Source organism: Rhinatrema bivittatum, chromosome 12, assembly GCF_901001135.1.
Source record: "Rhinatrema bivittatum chromosome 12, aRhiBiv1.1, whole genome shotgun sequence".
Taxonomy (NCBI): domain Eukaryota; kingdom Metazoa; phylum Chordata; class Amphibia; order Gymnophiona; family Rhinatrematidae; genus Rhinatrema; species Rhinatrema bivittatum.
Window position 1 is genome coordinate 3247004 of NC_042626.1, and position 19994 is coordinate 3266997.

The 19994-nt window shown below is 52.0% G+C and overlaps 1 protein-coding gene across 1 annotated transcript in view; it reads right to left on the minus strand.

Annotated features, from left to right (window-relative positions):
* The window catches only part of PLEKHA6 (pleckstrin homology domain containing A6), an 82298-nt gene that overhangs the window by 39573 nt on the left and 22731 nt on the right, over positions 1-19994 (minus strand). The window contains 8 exon segments of the mRNA XM_029573888.1: positions 96-109; positions 111-212; positions 214-568; positions 1013-1128; positions 6291-6391; positions 9168-9240; positions 11172-11276; positions 12407-12521. Of these exon segments, the coding sequence (XP_029429748.1) occupies positions 96-109; positions 111-212; positions 214-568; positions 1013-1128; positions 6291-6391; positions 9168-9240; positions 11172-11276; positions 12407-12508 (968 nt within the window). The 5' untranslated portion in view covers positions 12509-12521.

The window sequence follows — 19994 nt, forward strand, 5'->3', positions numbered from 1 at the left end:
TTTCTCACCTCTACACTACTTGCACAAGCAGAGGAACCCTCTCCGCCACCTGCCCCCCACCCACTCCCACCCTCCTGGAGTGGTGCCCCTCTCACCTCTGCACCTCCTCCTGATGCCGGTGCCCCCCTGCGCAGGTTAACCCATTGCTGCAGCTGTGTCATGGAGCTCTTCCGCTGGGCCAGCTTCTCTGGGTTGCTTCTGGGCATGATGCCCGCGCTGGTGTGCCATGTTCTCAATGCCCTGGGGCGGGTAGGCTGTGCTGCCAGGGCGGCTGGGTGATGGGTACTGCCATCCGTTGAACTGTGGGGGTCTTTGCACTGCTGCTGGCACTCTAGAAGGTTCTGGTAGGGAACGGCCTGGCTGCAAAGTTATTTCCTGCTCAGTCCCAACACTGTTGGCCTTAGGAGGCCTCTTGCTTTTGCTCTCCATCTGTTCTAGTCTCCTCTCAACTTTATCCGACCCTCGCCCATCTCCTTCTCCCCTCGTCTTGGTCTCTAGCTCGACCTTGGATCTGTCCTTGTGGATTTTGCCAGGGGGTGCGTTCTCCAATGCCATCCTCTCGCTCCTGCTACCAAGGAGAACACAGAAGTCACATGCGTGTGCTTCAGAGAACATAAATACACACACTACATGACCTATACATGCCAGGAGAGAACGGCCATGCCTGCATGAGCCATGTGCAAGAAAATGTTCTGCACACACCTGAGATCTGCAAGGAGCAGATTTGTAGAAAGAATACCGAGCTTTATCTGATTCGAGAATATCCGGCTCATTGGGAACTGGGAAGGAAAACACGCATTTCCCCAGGCTGCCAGAGCGGCTCCTCTGGCCATGTCAGCTTATCCAGGGACCTGGGCAGAGGGATGACCTCTGGAAGGCCTGGGTTTGGGAGTTGGAGGGACAAGTGTCCCCTGGGAAGCTAAAGGTCAGAGATATGAGCGTCCCATGAGGTTGTCTGGGCTACATTAAAGTTAAGATTGGAGAGATGAGGTGAGAGTCCTCCAGGGCTGACCTCTGTGGGGGTTGGATGTGCATATGTGAAGCGTCACTCATGGCTTGGATCCAGGATTCCTGTTCTTCTCGATTCTCCGCACTGAAGTAATAAGTCCGGATACCAGCGTGTTCTGCCTGAGGAGAGAGGGAGTCCCCATTACTGTCCAGTTCCTCTGTAACCCAGCACACTGTCACCTGAGGGGAGAGGAAAACACAGGATATCAGGCAGATCCCTGGACAAGAGAGGACCACTCAGCAGTGACCCTCCAAAAGGACCTCTGTGGCCATTTTATTCCACCGTATGATACTGACAACACACGTTAACAAACATACACCACAATGTTACACAAGCAAGAGAAAGCCCAGAATCCATTTCAGAAAGACAAAGAAATCTATTTAGCTACATAGGGAATGCCCACTATTGCCTCGCTACCCCACTATAGCCCTGCACCAGCACAGAGGGAGTCCCTCTCCCCGCACCCGTCACCAGCACAGACCGAGGGAGCCCCTCTCCCTTTATCTGACACCAGCACAGACTGAGGGAGCCCCTCTCCCTGCACCCGACACCAGCACAGACCGAGGGAGCCCCTCTCCCTGCACCCGACACCAGCACAGACCGAGGGAGACCCTCTCCCTTCATCTGACACCAGCACAGACCGAGGGAGCCCCTCTCCCCGCACCCGACACCAGCACAGACCGAGGGAGCCCCTCACCCCGCACCCGACACCAGCACAGACCGAGGGAGCCCCTCTCCCCGCTCCTGACACCAGCACAGACCGAGGGAGCCCCTCTCCCTGCACCCGACACCAACACAGACCGAGGGAGCCCCTCTCCCTGCACCCGACACCAGCACAGACCGAGGGAGCCCCTCTCCCTGCACCCGACACCAGCACAGACCAAGGGAGACCCTCTCCCTGCACCCGACACCAACACAGACCGAGGGAGCCTCTCTCCCTGCTCCTGACACCAGCACAGACCGAGGGAGCCCCTCTCCCTGCACCCGACACCAGCACAGACCGAGGGAGACCCTCTCCCTTCATCTGACACCAACACAGACCGAGGGAGACCCTCTCCCTGCACCCGACACCAGCACAGACCGAGGGAGCCCCTCTCCCTGCTCCTGACACCAGCACAGACCGAGGGAGCCCCCTCTCCCTGCACCCGACACCAGCACAGACCGAGGGAGGCCCTCTCCCTTTCATCTGACACCAGCACAGACCGAGGGAGCCCCTCTCCCTTTATCTGACCCCAGCACAGACCGAGGGAGCCCCTCTCCCCGCACCCGACACCAACACAGACCGAGGGAGCCCCTCTCCCTTTATCTGACCCCAGCACAGACCGAGGGAGCCCCTCTCCCTTTATCTGACACCAGCACAGACCGAGGGAGCCCCTCTCCCTTTATCTGACACCAGCACAGACCGAGGGAGCCCCTCTCCCTTTATCTGACACCAGCACAGACCGAGGGAGCCCCTCTCCCTTTATCTGACACCAACACAGACCGAGGGAGCCCCTCTCCCTTTATCTGACCCCAGCACAGACCGAGGGAGCCCCTCTCCCTTTATCTGACACCAGCACAGACCGAGGGAGCCCCTCTCCCTTTATCTGACACCAGCACAGACCGAGGGAGCCCCTCTCCCTTTATCTGACACCAGCACAGACCGAGGGAGCCCCTCTCCCTTTATCTGACACCAGCACAGACCGAGGGAGCCCCTCTCCCCGCACCCGACACCAACACAGACCGAGGGAGCCCCTCTCCCTTTATCTGACACCAGCACAGACCGAGGGAGCCCCTCTCCCTGCACCCGACCCCAGCACAGACCGAGGGAGCCCCTCTCCCTGCACCCGACACCAGCACAGACCGAGGGAGCCCCTCTCCCTTTATCTGACCCCAGCACAGACCGAGGGAGCCCCTCTCCCTGCACCCGACCCCAGCACAGACCGAGGGAGCCCCTCTCCCTGCACCCGACCCCAGCACAGACCGAGGGAGCCCCTCTCCCTGCACCCGACCCCAGCACAGACCGAGGGAGCCCCTCTCCCTGCACCCGCCCCCAGCACAGACCGAGGGAGCCCCTCTCCCTGCACCCGACCCCTGCACAGACCGAGGGAGCCCCTCTCCCTTTATCTGACCCCAGCACAGACCGAAGGAGCCCCTCTCCCTTTATCTGACCCCAGCACAGACCGAGGGAGCCCCTCTCCCTGCTCCCGACACCAGCACAGACCGAGGGAGCCCCTCTCCCTGCACCTGACCCCAGCACAGACCGAGGGAGCCCCTCTCCCTGCACCTGACCCCAGCACAGACCGAGGGAGCCCCTCTCCCTGCACCTGACACCAGCACAGACCGAGGGAGCCCCTCTCCCTGCACCTGACCCCAGCACAGACCGAGGGAGCCCCTCTCCCTGCACCTGACACCAGCACAGACTGAGGGAGCCCCTCTCCCTGCAACCGACACCAGCACAGACCGAGGGAGCCCCTCTCCCTTTATCTGACACCAGCACAGACCGAGGGAGCCCCTCTCCCTTTATCTGACACCAGCACAGACCGAGGGAGCCCCTCTCCCTGCTCCTGACCCCAGCACAGACCGAGGGAGCCCCTCTCCCTTTATCTGACACCAGCACAGACCGAGGGAGCCCCTCTCCCTTTATCTGACACCAGCACAGACCGAGGGAGCCCCTCTCCCTGCTCCTGACACCAGCACAGACCGAGGGAGCCCCTCTCCCTTTATCTGACACCAGCACAGACCGAGGGAGCCCCTCTCCCTTTATCTGACACCAGCACAGACCGAGGGAGCCCCTCTCCCTTTATCTGACACCAGCACAGACCGAGGGAGCCCCTCTCCCTGCTCCTGACACCAGCACAGACCGAGGGAGCCCCTCTCCCTATACCTGACACCAGCACAGACCGAGGGAGCCCCTCTCCCTTTATCTGACACCAGCACAGACCGAGGGAGCCCCTCTCCCTATACCTGACACCAGCACAGACCGAGGGAGCCCCTCTCCCTGCTCCCGACACCAGCACAGACCGAGGGAGCCCCTCTCCCTGCTCCTGACCCCAGCACAGACCGAGGGAGCCCCTCTCCCTTTATCTGACACCAGCACAGACCGAGGGAGCCCCTCTCCCTTTATCTGACACCAGCACAGACCGAGGGAGCCCCTCTCCCTGCTCCTGACCCCAGCACAGACCGAGGGAGCCCCTCTCCCTTTATCTGACACCAGCACAGACCGAGGGAGCCCTTCTCCCTATACCTGACACCAGCACAGACTGAACAATGCCCTTCTCCCTGCCTCCCAAATTCAGATAATTTTGTTGGCGTAACAATTTTTACAGGTGCTGCCAATGTAACATGTAAAGAGGGTCAGTTTAAAAGACCGTTTTGTAAAACTGCTTGCCCACTCGGCAGGAACAATTTTCATGTACAAGGTGTACGCTTGGATTTTTCTCCCAAAATCGGAGAGGCTTTCCGATGAGGCAGTCTGTGTAGGGACTGAACATGTTCATACTTTTCGAATTTTAAGAATTATGAGGATAACTTTCAAAACTGCTTGCATCCGCACATTTAAGCTTGCGAGTGTAAAATCCAGGAGCCGCTCATGTTAAATGCTGATTTATACAACCTCAAGTCCAAAAACTGCTACTTAGTCAGGCAAATAGCGTTTTTCAGGCTCATCCGGCTTTGTGCAGCCTGTGCTGCTCAGCCAGAGAAATCGGACTCGGGACAGATAAGTGTGCGCAGTTTTACAAGGAGACAAGCAGTCATTTGTATCACTTTAACCTGATGCTTTGGGCCGCGTAAGTCGGTTCTTACTTGTGTAAATCAGGGGATTTGATAACCTGTGCGTGGCAACGAAAATAGAAGTTTTACCATTTAGTCTCCCAGTTCACCCAGTCCATCTGCAGCTCGTGAAGCCCCTTCTAGCTCTTCCGCCTGAAGTCCCCCTATTTCACCCAGACCCTCCATCCAGTCTTTTTTTCGCTTTTGAGATGTTCATGATCACTTGCTCCAGATTTTGAGCAGAAGTTAATGCCCGCATGTAAAAGTCATACTCGTATCACTTTGGCAGGATGTAAAATAGAAACCTCCGCGCGTCCCTCCCTGGAACCCCCCTGGCAGGCTCCTTTCTTACCTCCAGACTCCGATTTATGCAGGTAAGTTGTAGCTTTGAAAATAGTGTGCATTCGCATTTGTGCTCTTTTATGTGCAGGAGTGCTCATTTTTATTCATGCGATGTTTGAAAATTTACCTGCATGTGTGCAAATTCTCAGTGAAACAACCCCCACACATTAGCAGGTCCGTTTGTCTGGGATACTTTTTAAAAGTAAAAACTTGTAAGTGCTTTCATGTTGAAAATTAGTGTAAAATCTGCAGGTAAAAAGTACTCACAGACTTTCCAACGGCTGAAAGTTATTCCCAAAATGGTTAAAAGGAAAAAATGTGCAAAACAGGTCTAATAACCAGCAGCAGAAACGGGAAGGGGTTTCCGCAGGAGAAGGACCGCAACGCAGGCTCGGGACATGGGGCTGCTCACGCAAGGATAACGCAAGGCACTTACTACTTAGGGCTGAGGGTCTGCCGCCACTCCGCACGGGTGCTGGGACGGCCACTCCTGCCCGTGAGCTCCTCCCGAGCAAAGAGGGAGAGAGACAGAGAGACAGGTCAAGCACAAAGAGAAAGGCTGATGGGCCGGGCACGGGTGCAAGCTGAAGGATGAGAAAGACCCTGGGGCCATGGCGCCCCCTGCTGGTCACTCACTGGTTAATCCTTCAGCTGCTGAGGAGCTGAAGGGTAGCAGTTTGTAGCCGTGCCAAGCCCATCCTTAAATGCATTCACAAGCCCTGCAAGCAGCCCATTACCAGCCACCTGTACCAGAACCAGACCCACATCGGTGCATTCCCTAAGAAATGCATAAGCCCAGGATTTCGTGAGGTAAAAAGCTAAATATTTCAGGACTGGATAACCAGAGCTCAATGCTGTGAAATGCAATAACATTTTCCCCCCATTTAATAATCCACTGTTCCCAAAAGTGGAAATCACCACAGGTCCCTAGACTTCCCCAGCATCCCCTGAGAGGATTGGGGTCTGCTGGAAGCAGCAGGACTTCCCTGCCCCTTCCCACCCAACCGTGAGGAGCGGGGAGATGCGGCCTTCCTCCCGTAACGCAGCCACCACTGCAGACTCTTTCTGGCTCGCCCGAGCTTCGCTGGCACGAGAACATCAGACCCGGTATCCAAGAACGAAAGCCTTTTTTCCTCATGTGGGGAGCGGCAGCTCTGACTGGGCTCAGAGCCTGGCATGGACTAACCTTAAAGGTGTATTTCCGGGTGATGTTATCAGAGGACTGGACAGCAGCAATGCGGAAGCTGAGGAGAGGAAGACTACCAAGCACTCCTTCTTCTTTCTCATCTGTAAGAAAGGAGACAGGGAAGAGAGAGGCTGAGGGCCCTTCACAGCATTAATACCAGAAAGAGAGTGGACCTGTTACCCGGCCCACAACTCCTCACCATCCTTAAATCTCACAAAAAAACAGGGGATCTGCCTTTCTGAGGCTGGGGATAAACAGATTCCTTGTGATATCCTCATCTGCCTCTGACTGTCTGTCCATCCCTTTCTCTGTCCTTCCATGATCACACTCACAAACAAGCGCTGGCTTGGCTGGAATATGCAGTCTTTAAGAATTTATATTAACACCTCCTGAAAGAGAGAGAGAGAGCGAGAGTGTGCAAAGAGGCAGTACAGAGAGAGAGCAAGGTAGTACAGAGACACCAAGAGAGAGAGTGTGCACAGAAGCAGTACAGAGAGAGAGCAAGGGAGTCGTACAGTGAGAACGAGCGAGTGTGAGGGCAAAGAGGCAGTACAGAGAGAGCGACAGAGAGAGTGAGTATATAGAGGTGTACAGAAAGAGAGCAAGGGAGTGATACAGAGCGAGAGAGAGTGTGTGTGTGCACAGAGGCAGTACAGAGAGAGAGCAAGGTAGTACAGAGAGACCAAGAGAGAGAGTGTGCACAGAAGCAGTAGAGAGAGAGAGCAAGGGAGTCGTACAGAGAGAACGAGCGAGTGTGAGTGCACAGAGGTGGTACAGAGAGAGCGACAGAGAGAGTGAGTATATAGAGGTGTACAGAGAGAGAGCAAGGGAGTGGTACAGAGCGAGAGAGAGTGTGTGTGCACAGAGGCAGTACAGAGAGAGCGACAGAGAGAGTGAGTATATAGAGGTGTACAGAGAGAGAGCAAGGGAGTGGTACAGAGCGAGAGAGAGTGTGTGTGCACAGAGGCAGTACAGAGAGAGCGACAGAGAGAGTGAGTATATAGAGGTGTACAGAGAGAGAGCAAGGGAGTGGTACAGAGCGAGAGAGAGTGTGTGTGCACAGAGGCAGTACAGAGAGAGCGACAGAGAGAGTGAGTATATAGAGGTGTACAGAGAGAGAGCAAGGGAGTGGTACAGAGCGAGAGAGAGTGTGTGTGCACAGAGGCAGTACAGAGAGAGAGCAAGGTAGTACAGAGAGACCAAGAGAGAGAGTGTGCACAGAAGCAGTAGAGAGAGAGAGCAAGGGAGTTGTACAGAGAGAACGAGCGAGTGTGAGTGCACAGAGGTGGTACAGAGAGAGCGACAGAGAGAGTGAGTATATAGAGGTGTACAGAGAGAGAGCAAGGGAGTGGTACAGAGCGAGAGAGAGTGTGAGGGCAAAGAGGCAGTACAGAGAGAGAGCAAGGTAGTACAGAGAGACCAAGAGAGAGAGTGTGCACAGAAGCAGTAGAGAGAGAGAGCAAGGGAGTCGTACAGAGAGAACGAGCGAGTATGAGTGCACAGAGGTGGTACAGAGAGAGCAACAGAGAGAGTGAGTATATAGAGGTGTACAGAGAGAGAGCAAGGGAGTGGTACAGAGCGAGAGAGAGTGTGAGGGCAAAGAGGCAGTACAGAGAGAGCGACAGAGAGAGTGAGTATATAGAGGTGTACAGAGAGAGAGCAAGGGAGTGGTACAGAGCGAGAGAGAGTGTGTGTGCACAGAGGCAGTACAGAGAGAGCGACAGAGAGAGTGAGTATATAGAGGTGTACAGAGAGAGAGCAAGGGAGTGGTACAGAGCGAGAGAGAGTGTGTGTGCACAGAGGCAGTACAGAGAGAGCGACAGAGAGAGTGAGTATATAGAGGTGTACAGAGAGAGAGCAAGGGAGTGGTACAGAGCGAGAGAGAGTGTGTGTGCACAGAGGCAGTACAGAGAGAGCGACAGAGAGAGTGAGTATATAGAGGTGTACAGAGAGAGAGCAAGGGAGTGGTACAGAGCGAGAGAGAGTGTGTGTGCACAGAGGCAGTACAGAGAGAGCGACAGAGAGAGTGAGTATATAGAGTGCACTGTACTGTATCGGTCTGAGAGAGAGGGTGAGAGAAAGAGACAGTGAGAGCTTATCTACAGCAATCTAGAAACCAGGAGATACCACGAACCCAAAGAATTATGGAGGGCTCAGTGTCAAACTGCTCTGCAGTGTCTTCATGGCAACTGTGCTCCACTTCCTAATGCACAGGAAAGGTCTGCAGGCAGCGAATCCCAGATCCCCTGGCCCCTGCCAGGCTTAGGAAGTGGAATTAAGGGACACCCCCAGGTATAATTACAGCCCCTCAGATCACAAATCACTGTTATCACTTCTAATCAAGGTATCTTCAGGGCAGTGCTTCCTTCATGAAACAGGTGAAAAGTAATTATTCTGATCAAATGCTTGTGGAGCGGCTCCCAGTCGAGAGGTCTCTCGCGCTGTCCCACTCCCTCACCTCAGGCGCCCAGCGGCTCCCATTGGAGAGGTCTCTCGCGCTGTCCCACTCCCTCACCTCAGGCGCCCAGGTAACGCCTGGCCTGGGCAGGACTTTGCCATTTTATTTGATGTTAATTATTACTGATAAAGAGTAGTTTTGCAACCCTTCTGGGTGGTATTTTCACAGTCTTTAGCCAGCTAAACATCTGCTTTCAAAATCTGCCCCTTTGCCCCGAGGGGCTCTGGGTTGCAGAGCTGGTGCGGGGGAGGGAGGTTAGCTGCCCGGCACTATTCCAGCCAGTCCATTGCAGAAGTAAATCCAGCTGTCCAGATGCTGACCTGGCTGGCGACTTTGCTTAAGCTTAGCCAAAATCTGGCCTGCTGCAGGCTGCACAAACCTCACAGCTTCTCGGGCCTGACTGAGTTCTGTCCATGTACCTTTATAATAGAAGAGGCATCGATCAACCAGGACAAACCATCGCTTATTCCACTGCTTTACTCCAGAGCTGGCCTGAAAGTGACGGACACAGAAATCAGATACTGTGACTGCAGTGGCAGGGCTGTGCCTCTGAGCAGCAAAGCTGTGAGCTGTGGCCAGGGGTGTAGGACACAGAAATCAGATACTGTGACTGCGGTGGCAGGGCTGTGCCTCTGAGCAGCAAAGCTGTGAGCTGTGGCCGGGGGTGTGGAAAGGAGGGGGTGTATGTGTGCGGGGGAGGGAGTGCAGGACACAGAAATCAGATACTGTGACTGCGGTGGCAGGGCTGTGCCTCTGAGCAGCAAAGCTGTGAGCTGTGGCCGGGGGTGTGGAAAGGAGGGGGTGTATGTGTGCGGGGGAGGGAGTGCAGGACACAGAAATCAGATACTGTGACTGCGGTGGCAGGACATGGGCATCTCTGATCAGCAAAGCTGTGAGCTGTGGCCGGGGGTGTGGAAAGGAGGGGGTGTTTGTGTGCGGGGGAGGGAGTGCAGGACACAGAAATCAGATACTGTGACTGCGGTGGCAGGGCTGTGCCTCTGAGCAGCAAAGCTGTGAGCTGTGGCCGGGGGTGTGGAAAGGAGGGGGTGTATGTGTGCGGGGGAGGGAGTGCAGGACACAGAAATCAGATACTGTGACTGCGGTGGCAGGACATGGGCATCTCTGATCAGCAAAGCTGTGAGCTGTGGCCGGGGGTGTGGAAAGGAGGGGGTGTTTGTGTGCGGGGGAGGGAGTGCAGGACACAGAAATCAGATACTGTGACTGCGGTGGCAGGGCTGTGCCTCTGAGCAGCAAAGCTGTGAGCTGTGGCCGGGGGTGTGGAAAGGAGGGGGTGTATGTGTGCGGGGGAGGGAGTGCAGGACACAGAAATCAGATACTGTGACTGCGGTGGCAGGACATGGGCATCTCTGAGCAGCAAAGCTGTGAGCTGTGGCCGGGGGTGTGGAAAGGAGGGGGTGTATGTGTGCGGGGGGAGGGAGTGCAGGACACAGAAATCAGATACTGTGACTGCGGTGGCAGGACATGGGCATCTCTGAGCAGCAAAGCTGTGAGCTGTGGCCGGGGGTGTGGAAAGCAGGGGGTGTATGTGTGCGGGGGAGGGAGTGCAGGACACAGAAATCAGATACTGTGACTGCGGTGGCAGGGCTGTGCCTCTGAGCAGCAAAGCTGTGAGCTGTGGCCGGGGGTGTGGAAAGGAGGGGGTGTATGTGTGCGGGGGAGGGAGTGCAGGACACAGAAATCAGATACTGTGACTGCGGTGGCAGGACATGGGCATCTCTGATCAGCAAAGCTGTGAGCTGTGGCCGGGGGTGTGGAAAGGAGGGGGTGTATGTGTGCAGGGGAGGGAGTGCAGGACACAGAAATCAGATACTGTGACTGCGGTGGCAGGGCTGTGCCTCTGAGCAGCAAAGCTGTGAGCTGTGGCCGGGGGCGTGGAAAGGAGGGGGCGTATGTGTGCGGGGGAGGGAGTGCAGGACACAGAAATCAGATACTGTGACTGCGGTGGCAGGACATGGGCATCTCTGATCAGCAAAGCTGTGAGCTGTGGCCGGGGGTGTGGAAAGGAGGGGGTGTTTGTGTGCGGGGGAGGGAGTGCAGGACACAGAAATCAGATACTGTGACTGCGGTGGCAGGGCTGTGCCTCTGAGCAGCAAAGCTGTGAGCTGTGGCCGGGGGTGTGGAAAGGAGGGGGTGTATGTGTGCGGGGGAGGGAGTGCAGGACACAGGCACAGATGAATGATCTGTTTTATTTGCCAGCTTTCCTCTTGCATTTTGGACTTCCAGCTCAGTTCTGGGATACAGCTCCAGCACTGCCACTGAAGTGGACCATGGGCCTGATGGCTGCCTTGTGTGTTGTGGGGGGACGGAAAGTGAATTATGGGTTTCTAGGTATACTCTGGGGTGAGAGGTAAAGGTCGCTGGACTGTGGTAGGATGCACTTGGACCTGGCTGGGGGGTCTCACCTGTTTGTGTAACCAGCCGCTCTTAGCCACCTCGGCGTTGGGATTCCGCTTCATGGAGTAGGAACGTTTTCCAAAGGCAATTCCTTTCCGGGAAGGTTGTGGGTTCTGCACGTGAAGGAGAGAGAGAGAGAGGTTTCAGTGGCAGCAGAGGACGTGGCCCTTAAATGCTGGCCTCAGAGCCTTGCACAGCTTATAGGGCAGGGCTGGTACAACCCCAGCAGAATGGAAGAGAACCAAAAAGTTGTGATCACGTGGGACATTCCCATTCCCACTGACAGGAAGGTCGAGGCTAGAAAACCGGACAGGGTGGCAAAGGAGAAAACCCCAAGCAGGGCACTGCTGATATTCTGTGCATCACACGGAGCGAGAGAAGATCCCTAAGCTCCAAGAGATGCAATCAGAGACCAAGAAGACAGAAATTGTCCCAATTACATTGGGTGCCAGTGTCCTGAGTAAGAGGAATTTCCAGGCGCACCAGATTACACCCGATGAACTCTTTGGCACAATGCAAGTATGAAGAAGGACATTCGCAGTAAAGCTGAGAGATTGTGAGCCTTCCCAGCGCACCCTGCTTCCAGTCAAGGCAGGCACAAAACATAAGAAGCGCCAGACTGGGTCAGACCATGGCCCATCCAGCCCCCAGTCTGGGTCACAAGAACCTGGCAGCTCCCATAAAGTAGATCTGATTCCTGGAACTCACTCCCAGGGATAGCGCTGGCTTTCCATAGTCTCCCTGGCTAATCAGGGGTTACAAACGTTTCCTCCATGAACTTGTCCAAACCTCTTTTAAACCCCGCTGTGCTCGTCACCCTGATTTTATTTACATTCCACTTTTCAGCACTTCCAAGCGAATAACATTCAGGTGCTGTGGGTATCGACGTCCACGGGATGCCCCGTGAGAAATAAGCAGGTGTGTCCCTGCCACCCTGAGCGGGTGCAAAGGTCCGGCCGTGCTGGGAGCAGCCCAGAGGCTCAGATGCTGGGCTGGGGGAGGCTGCTCTCGAGTGGTCAATGCTGAAGGCTGGTGCCTGGGGACTGCATTTAGTGCCCACCACACTATGTTTCAGGGGAAGACAAAAATCCCTGGCTGTGAGCGCCAGTCCCAGCTCTGGTTCCGATTGACCTGGAAGCTGAAAGGAGCAGAAGTCTAGAGGCCGGTGACTGATGTGACGAGGAGAAAGCTGCAGCTGAAAGAGCCTCAGCGGAGGAGAGACGATTCTCTGCACAGAGCTTACCCTGCCGTTGGCTCTCTCCCGGGACTCCTCAGACACCATGCTGGGCTTGGAGGCTTCACTGATGAGACTGACGGGGCGAGTTACAGCTGCTTTCTGTGACATGGCCAGAGCAGACCTGGAAAAGGGAAAAGAAGTTCTCAGCCTGAGCCACACTTGTAAGGGGTCCCCAATACACAATCTGACACCCCCCCTCGCAGGCAGCCACACGAACTGCCCCCCCCCCCTCACATACAGCCACACGAACTGACACTCCCCTCCATCACATGTACTGACGTCCCCCCAGCCACACATACTGACACCCCCTCCTCAGCCACATGAACTGACACTCCCACATGCACTCTCATGTACTGACGCCCCCCTCGCAGGCAGCCACACATACTGACACCCCCCAGCCACAAATACTGACACCCCCCACATACAGCTACACAGACTGACATCCCCCTCCTCAGCCACATGTACTGACACTCCCACATGCACTCTCATGTACTGACACCCCCCTCGCAGGCAGCCACACATACTGACACCCCCTCCTCAGCCACATGAACTGACACTCCCACATGCACTCTCATGTACTGACGCCCCCCTCGCAGGCAGCCACACATACTGACACCCCCTCCTCAGCCACATGAACTGACACTCCCCACATGCACTCTCATGTACTGACACCCCCCTCGCAGGCAGCCACACATACTGACATCCCCTCCTCAGCCACATGAACTGACACTCCCCACATGCACTCTCATGTACTGACGGCCCCCTCACAGGCAGCCACACATACTGACACCCCTCCTCAGCCACATGAACTGACAATCCCCACATGCACTCTCATGTACTGATACCCCCCTCGCAGGCAGCCACACATACTGACACCCCCTCCTCAGCCACATGAACTGACACTCCCACATGCACTCTCATGTACTGACGCCCCCCTCGCAGGCAGCCACACATACTGACACCCCCTCCTCACCACATGAACTGACACTCCCCACATGCACTCTCATGTACTGACGCCCCCCTCGCAGGCAGCCACACATACTGACACCCCCTCCTCAGCCACATGAACTGACACTCCCACATGCACTCTCATGTACTGACACCCCCCTCGCAGGCAGCCACACCTACTGACACCCCCTCCTCAGCCACATGAACTGACACTCCCCACATGCACTCTCATGTACTGACACCCCCTCGCAGGCAGCCACACCTACTGACACCCCCTCCTCAGCCACATGAACTGACACTCCCCACATGCACTCTCATGTACTGACACCCCCCTCGCAGGCAGCCACACATACTGACACCCCCTCCTCAGCCACATGAACTGACACTCCCCACATGCACTCTCATGTACTGACGCCCCCCTCGCAGGCAGCCACACATACTGACACCCCTCCTCAGCCACATGAACTGACACTCCCACATGCACTCTCATGTACTGACACCCCCCTCGCAGGCAGCCACACATACTGACACCCCCTCCTCAGCCACATGAACTGACACTCCCCACATGCACTCTCATGTACTGACACCCCCCTCGCAGGCAGCCACACCTACTGACACCCCCTCCTCAGCCACATGAACTGACACTCCCCACATGCACTCTCATGTACTGACGCCCCCCTCGCAGGCAGGCACAGTCTAACAAGATGAGTTGATTTGTATCCTGCAGTGCTAGCTGCATTGTACAGATCTACTCCTTCTCATCACTTATAAGGGCTGTAATTCTTTACTGATGTCAATTTTACTATGAATACCTCTAAATGTGTCTGTAACAACACCCCCTCAGCCCCAAGCCACCTCCCAAAAACCCACCCCAATTCAAAGTGCCCCTCTAGAGTGGTGTCAGGCTGACTCTAGACACAGGTGTTCTCTCTCTCTCTCTCATATATAGAGAGTGTCAGACTGACTCTAGACACAGGTGTTCTCTCTCTCTCTCCCTCTCTCATATATAGAGAGTGTCAGACTGACTCTAGACAGAGGTGTTCTCTCTCTCTCCCTCTCTCATATATAGAGAGTGTCAGACTGACTCTAGACAGAGGTGTTCTCTCTCTCTCTCCCTCTCTCATATATAGTGTCAGACTGACTCTAGACAGAGGTGTTCTCTCTCTCTCTCCCTCTCTCATATATAGAGAGTGTCAGACTGACTCTAGACAGAGGTGTTCTCTCTCTCTCTCCCTCTCTCATATATAGAGAGTGTCAGACTGACTCTAGACAGAAGTGTTCTCTCTCTCTCTCCCTCTCTCATATATAGAGAGTGTCAGACTGACTCTAGACAGAGGTGTTCTCTCTCTCTCTCCCTCTCTCATATATAGAGAGTGTCAGACTGACTCTAGACACAGGTGTTCTCTCTCTCTCTCCCTCTCTCATATACTGAGAGTGTCAGACTGACTCTAGACAGAGGTGTTCTCTCTCTCTCTCCCTCTCTCATATATAGTGTCAGACTGACTCTAGACAGAGGTGTTCTCTCTTTCTCTCCCTCTCTCATATATAGAGAGTGTCAGACTGACTCTAGACAGTGGTGTTCTCTCTCTCTCTCCCTCTCTCATATATAGAGAGTGTCAGACTGACTCTAGACAGAGGTGTTCTCTCTCTCTCTCCCTCTCTCATATATAGAGAGTGTCAGACTGACTCTAGACAGAGGTGTTCTCTCTTTCTCTCCCTCTCTCATATATAGAGAGTGTCAGACTGACTCTATACAGAGGTGTTCTCTCTCTCTCTCCCTCTCTCATATATAGAGAGTGTCAGACTGACTCTAGACACAGGTGTTCTCTCTCTCATATATAGAGAGTGTCAGATTGACTCTAGACACAGGTGTTCTCTCTCTCTCTCCCTCTCTCATATATAGAGAGTGTCAGACTGACTCTAGACACAGGTGTTCTCTCTCTCTCTCTCTCTCATATATAGAGAGTGTCAGACTGACTCTAGACAGAGGTGTTCTCTCTCTCAATCCCTCTCTCATATATAGAGAGTGTCAGACTGACTCTAGACAGAGGTGTTCTCTCTCTCTCTCCCTCTCTCATATATAGAGTGTCAGACTGACTCTAGACACAGGTGTTCTCTCTCTCTCCCTCTCTCATATATAGAGAGTGTCAGACTGACTCTAGACACAGGTGTTCTCTCTCTCTCTCTCATATATAGAGAGTGTCAGACTGACTCTAGACAGAGGTGTTCTCTCTCTCAATCCCTCTCTCATATATAGAGAGTGTCAGACTGACTCTAGACAGAGGTGTTCTCTCTCTCTCTCCCTCTCTCATATATAGAGAGTGTCAGACTGACTCTAGACACAGGTGTTCTCTCTTTCTCTCCCTCTCTGCAGTACCAATGCTTGTGCAAAATTTGTGGCTATGTCCCTTTTCCGCCTCCTTATTCTGAATGCACATCATGCATGTACAATTCCTGTTGATCGTGCACGGCACACATATGTGGCCATTTTTGCATGAGCAATGCTTTTAAATTCTATCTCTCTGGGAAGAGTAACCCAAATTATAGCTGCACAATGCAAGGGTCCACATTAGGAGTCAACACTCAGGAAAAGGATCTAGGGGTCATCGTTGAAAATACTTTGGAATCTTCTGCTCAGTGTGCAGCAGCAGCAGCCAAGAAAGCAAATAAAATGCTAGGGATCATTAGGAAAGGAATGGAGAATAAAACAGAGAATATCCTAACGCCTCTGTATCACTCCATGGTGAGACCTCATCCTGAGTATTGTGTGCAGTTCTGGTCACCTCAGCTCAAGAAAGAAATAGCAGAATTAGAAAAGGTACAGAGAAGAAAAAAAGGTACAGAACTAGAAAAGGTACAGAGAAAATGATAAAGGGGATGGAACAATTCCCCTATGAAGAAAGACTAAAGAGGTTAGGATGCTTCAGCTCGGAGAAGAGATGGCTGAGAGGAGATATGAAAGAGGTCTATAAAATAATGAGTGGCATGGAACGAATAACAGTTAATCAGTTGTTTACTCTTTCAAAAAGTACAAAGACCAGGGGACACCCAATGAAGTTACAAGCTGATACATTTAAGACAAATAGGAGAATATATAGTTTTTTACTCAAAGCATAATTAATCTCTGGAATTCATCGCCAGAGGATGTGATAAAAGCTGTTAGTGTAATGCATTTAAAAAAGGTTTGAACAAGTTCCTGGAGGAAAAGGCCCTTAACCATTACTAAAGTGGAGTTGCAGAAATCCACTGCTTAACCCTGGGATAAGCAGCTTGGAATCTCTCTACCCCTTGGGATCCTGCCAGGTACTCATGACCTACAAACAGGATGCTGGGCTTTATTTTCACTAACACCAAAAAATGGGATCACATCACCCCTATCCTCCAAAATCTTCACTGGCTGCCTATAAAATTTAGGATACAATTTAAATCCCTCATGATGATTCACAAGGCTCTTCACAACATCTCCCCCCTCAACCTATCCTTCCAACTACAGCAACACATCTCCAATAGACCGATCAGAAGTGCATACCAGAACATGCTTCACACCCAGCCAACAAAAACCTCATTGAGGAACGAGCTCTGTCCACTGCAGGTCCCCATCTTTGGAACCTGCTCCCACCGGACCTCCGCCAAGAACCATGCCTTCCGACATTCAAAAAGAAGCTAAAGACTTGGCTATTCACTCAAGCTTTCCCTGAGAGCTAAAATCTGGTGAAGCGACAGACGATATACCTACCTCTGTACATATGTTCCTGATTTATGGTTCACAGTTACATTTAATTGAGTTTATGAAAGTTCTCTTTAATAGTTTTCCTGTATACTTGTGTTAATGTATTCTGCCTTGAGGCGACTGTTTTAATGTATTTCCGCCCTGGAGGCGACTGTTCAGTTCCTTGTAAACCGGTGCGATATGTATTCTTTACAGGAACATCGGTATATAAAAATTATAAATAAATAAATAAATAAATAAATATTGACTTTTGGTATGACCCAGCGTGGCAAATCTTATGTTCTTCTATTCTCTATCTCACGATTCTGTTCATAAGAACATAAGAACATAAGAAAATGCCATACTGGGTCAGACCAAGGGTCCATCAAGCCCAGCATCCTGTTTCCAACAGTGGCTAATCCAGGCCATAAGAACCTGGCAAGTACCCAAAAACTAAGTCTATTCCATGTTACCATTGCTAATGGCAGTGGCTATTCTCTAAGTGAACTTAATAGCAGGTAATGGACTTCTCCTCCAAGAACTTATCCAATCCTTTTTTAAACACAGCTATACTAACTGCACAAACCACATTCTCTGGCAACAAATTCCAGAGTCTAATTGTGCATTGAGTAAAAAAGAACTTTCTCCGATTAGTTTTAAATGTGCCCCATGCTAACTTCATGGAGTGTCCCCTAGTCCTTCTACTATCCGAAAGAGTAAATAACCGATTCACATCTACCCGTTCTAGACCTCTCATGATTTTAAACACCTCTATCATATCCCCCCTCAGTCGTCTCTTCTCCAAGCTGAAAAGTCCTAACCTCTTTAGTCTTTCCTCATAGGGGATCATGGGTATCGATGATGAAAATACAGGTGGTCAATCCAAGGAGACATCAGAACAGTGTAAGTGGAGGACAATAGCAAACAGATCTCCCCATTCAACCCCCAATAAACCTCACTGACGCTCAGTTCTACTGGCCCTTTTATTCTGCCTGAAAGTTCAGCATCTATGGGGAGGGAAATGTGGCACGTTATATCTTAGGCATGGGGGAATGTGGGATGTTATATCTTAGGCATGGGGGAATGTGGGACGTTATAACTTAGGCATGGGGGGAATGTGGGACATTATTATCTTAGGCATGGGGGGAATGTGGGACGTTATAACTTAGGCATGGGGGAATGTGGGACATTATTATCTTAGGCATGGGGGGAATGTGGGACGTTATAACTTAGGCATGGGGGAATGTGGGACGTTATTATCTTATGCATGGGGGAATGTGGGACATTATTATCTTAGGCACGGGGGGAATGTGGGACATTATTATCTTAGGCATGGGGGAATGTGGGACATTATTATCTTAGGTATGGGGGAATGTGGGACGTTATTATCTTAGGTATGGGGGAATGTGGGACATTATTATCTTAGGCATGGGGGAATGTGGGACATTATTATCTTAGGCATGGGGGGAATGTGGGACATTATTATCTTAGGCATAGGGGGAATGTGGGACATTATTATCTTAGGTATGGGGGAATGTGGGACATTATATCTTAGGTATGGGGGAATGTGGGACATTATTATCTTAGGCATGGGGGAATGTGGGACGTTATAACTTAGGCATGGGGGAATGTGGGACATTATTATCTTAGGCATGGGGGGAATGTGGGACATTATTATCTTAGGTATGGGGGAATGTGGGACATTATTATCTTATGCATGGGGGAATGTGGGACATTATTATCTTAGGTATGGGGGAATGTGGGACGTTATTATCTTAGGCATGGGGGAATGTGGGACATTATTATCTTAGGCATGGGGGGAATGTGGGACATTCCCCCCATGCCATGTGGGGCAATGTGGGACGTTATAACTTAGGCATGGGGGTAATGTGGGATAGCTGATGGAGGAGATTAATGACTTTTATTTATTTATTTATTTAAGGTTTTTATATACCGGCATTCGAGATCGCAGTCCCATCATGCTGGTTCACATAAAACAAGGGTGCATCGTGAAACATAAACTAGAACAGTGGTGCGGAAAATGCAGTTACATATAACAGGGTAATTAAAAACTTGGCGGGGAGGAAGAGAAAGGACAGATTATAATTCAAACATGTAAAAACGATAGTGGAGATAATTGATTATAGTGTGGGCGGAGATAAGGAATTTTATAGGAATTTTGAGATCATCAACTATTTTACCCTTGGGTAATCAAATTTATTGTTTTATTTATTGTTGAGAGAGTAATGAGATTAAATTCTTTGTATATTTTGTGGGTAGAGATGGTTTACTCAGGAAGTATATCACATTTTAATAAAAAGATAGAGATGGCACAGTCAGCTTGGTGCTCAGTCCTGGGAAGTGTGCAGCATCCCTCCCCAACCGTCCAAATCCCACCTCTTCTGGCCCCAATAGTACTGACAGTGCAGAATACCAGAGATGAAAGGAGAATCTCTCTATGGCTACTTAGCGCAATCAATGCTGAGAGTAATAGTTCCTTTCAGTAGCAGATCAGCAGGGGGCGCCATGCTGGGAGTAGTATGGACAACTCATATCCATACTACTCCCAGCATGGCACCCCCTGCCCATCTGCTCTATAGCTGGGAGTAGTATGGATACCTCAGCAGACTCGCCCGTCCTCATCCTGGGTTCTGGTAATACGGGGAATTTCTGTCACAGAAAATGAATGTCTCATTAAAAATGCTGCCAGTAGTAGTAGTAGAACACTGCCTCTGCCAGGGAAAGCAGAGATATAGTTTTCAAGATAGCAATATTATGCAAATTAACCTGGTTCTTGGATCAAATGTATGTAAATATATATCTCATGAACAATCATTATGGGCAACCTGAAAACCCAGCTTGTTTATGGCATCACTCATCCAAGCAGCATCTATTTTAAGCAAGGGTAGTTTGTATATGTGTGAGTGACTCTTGTGC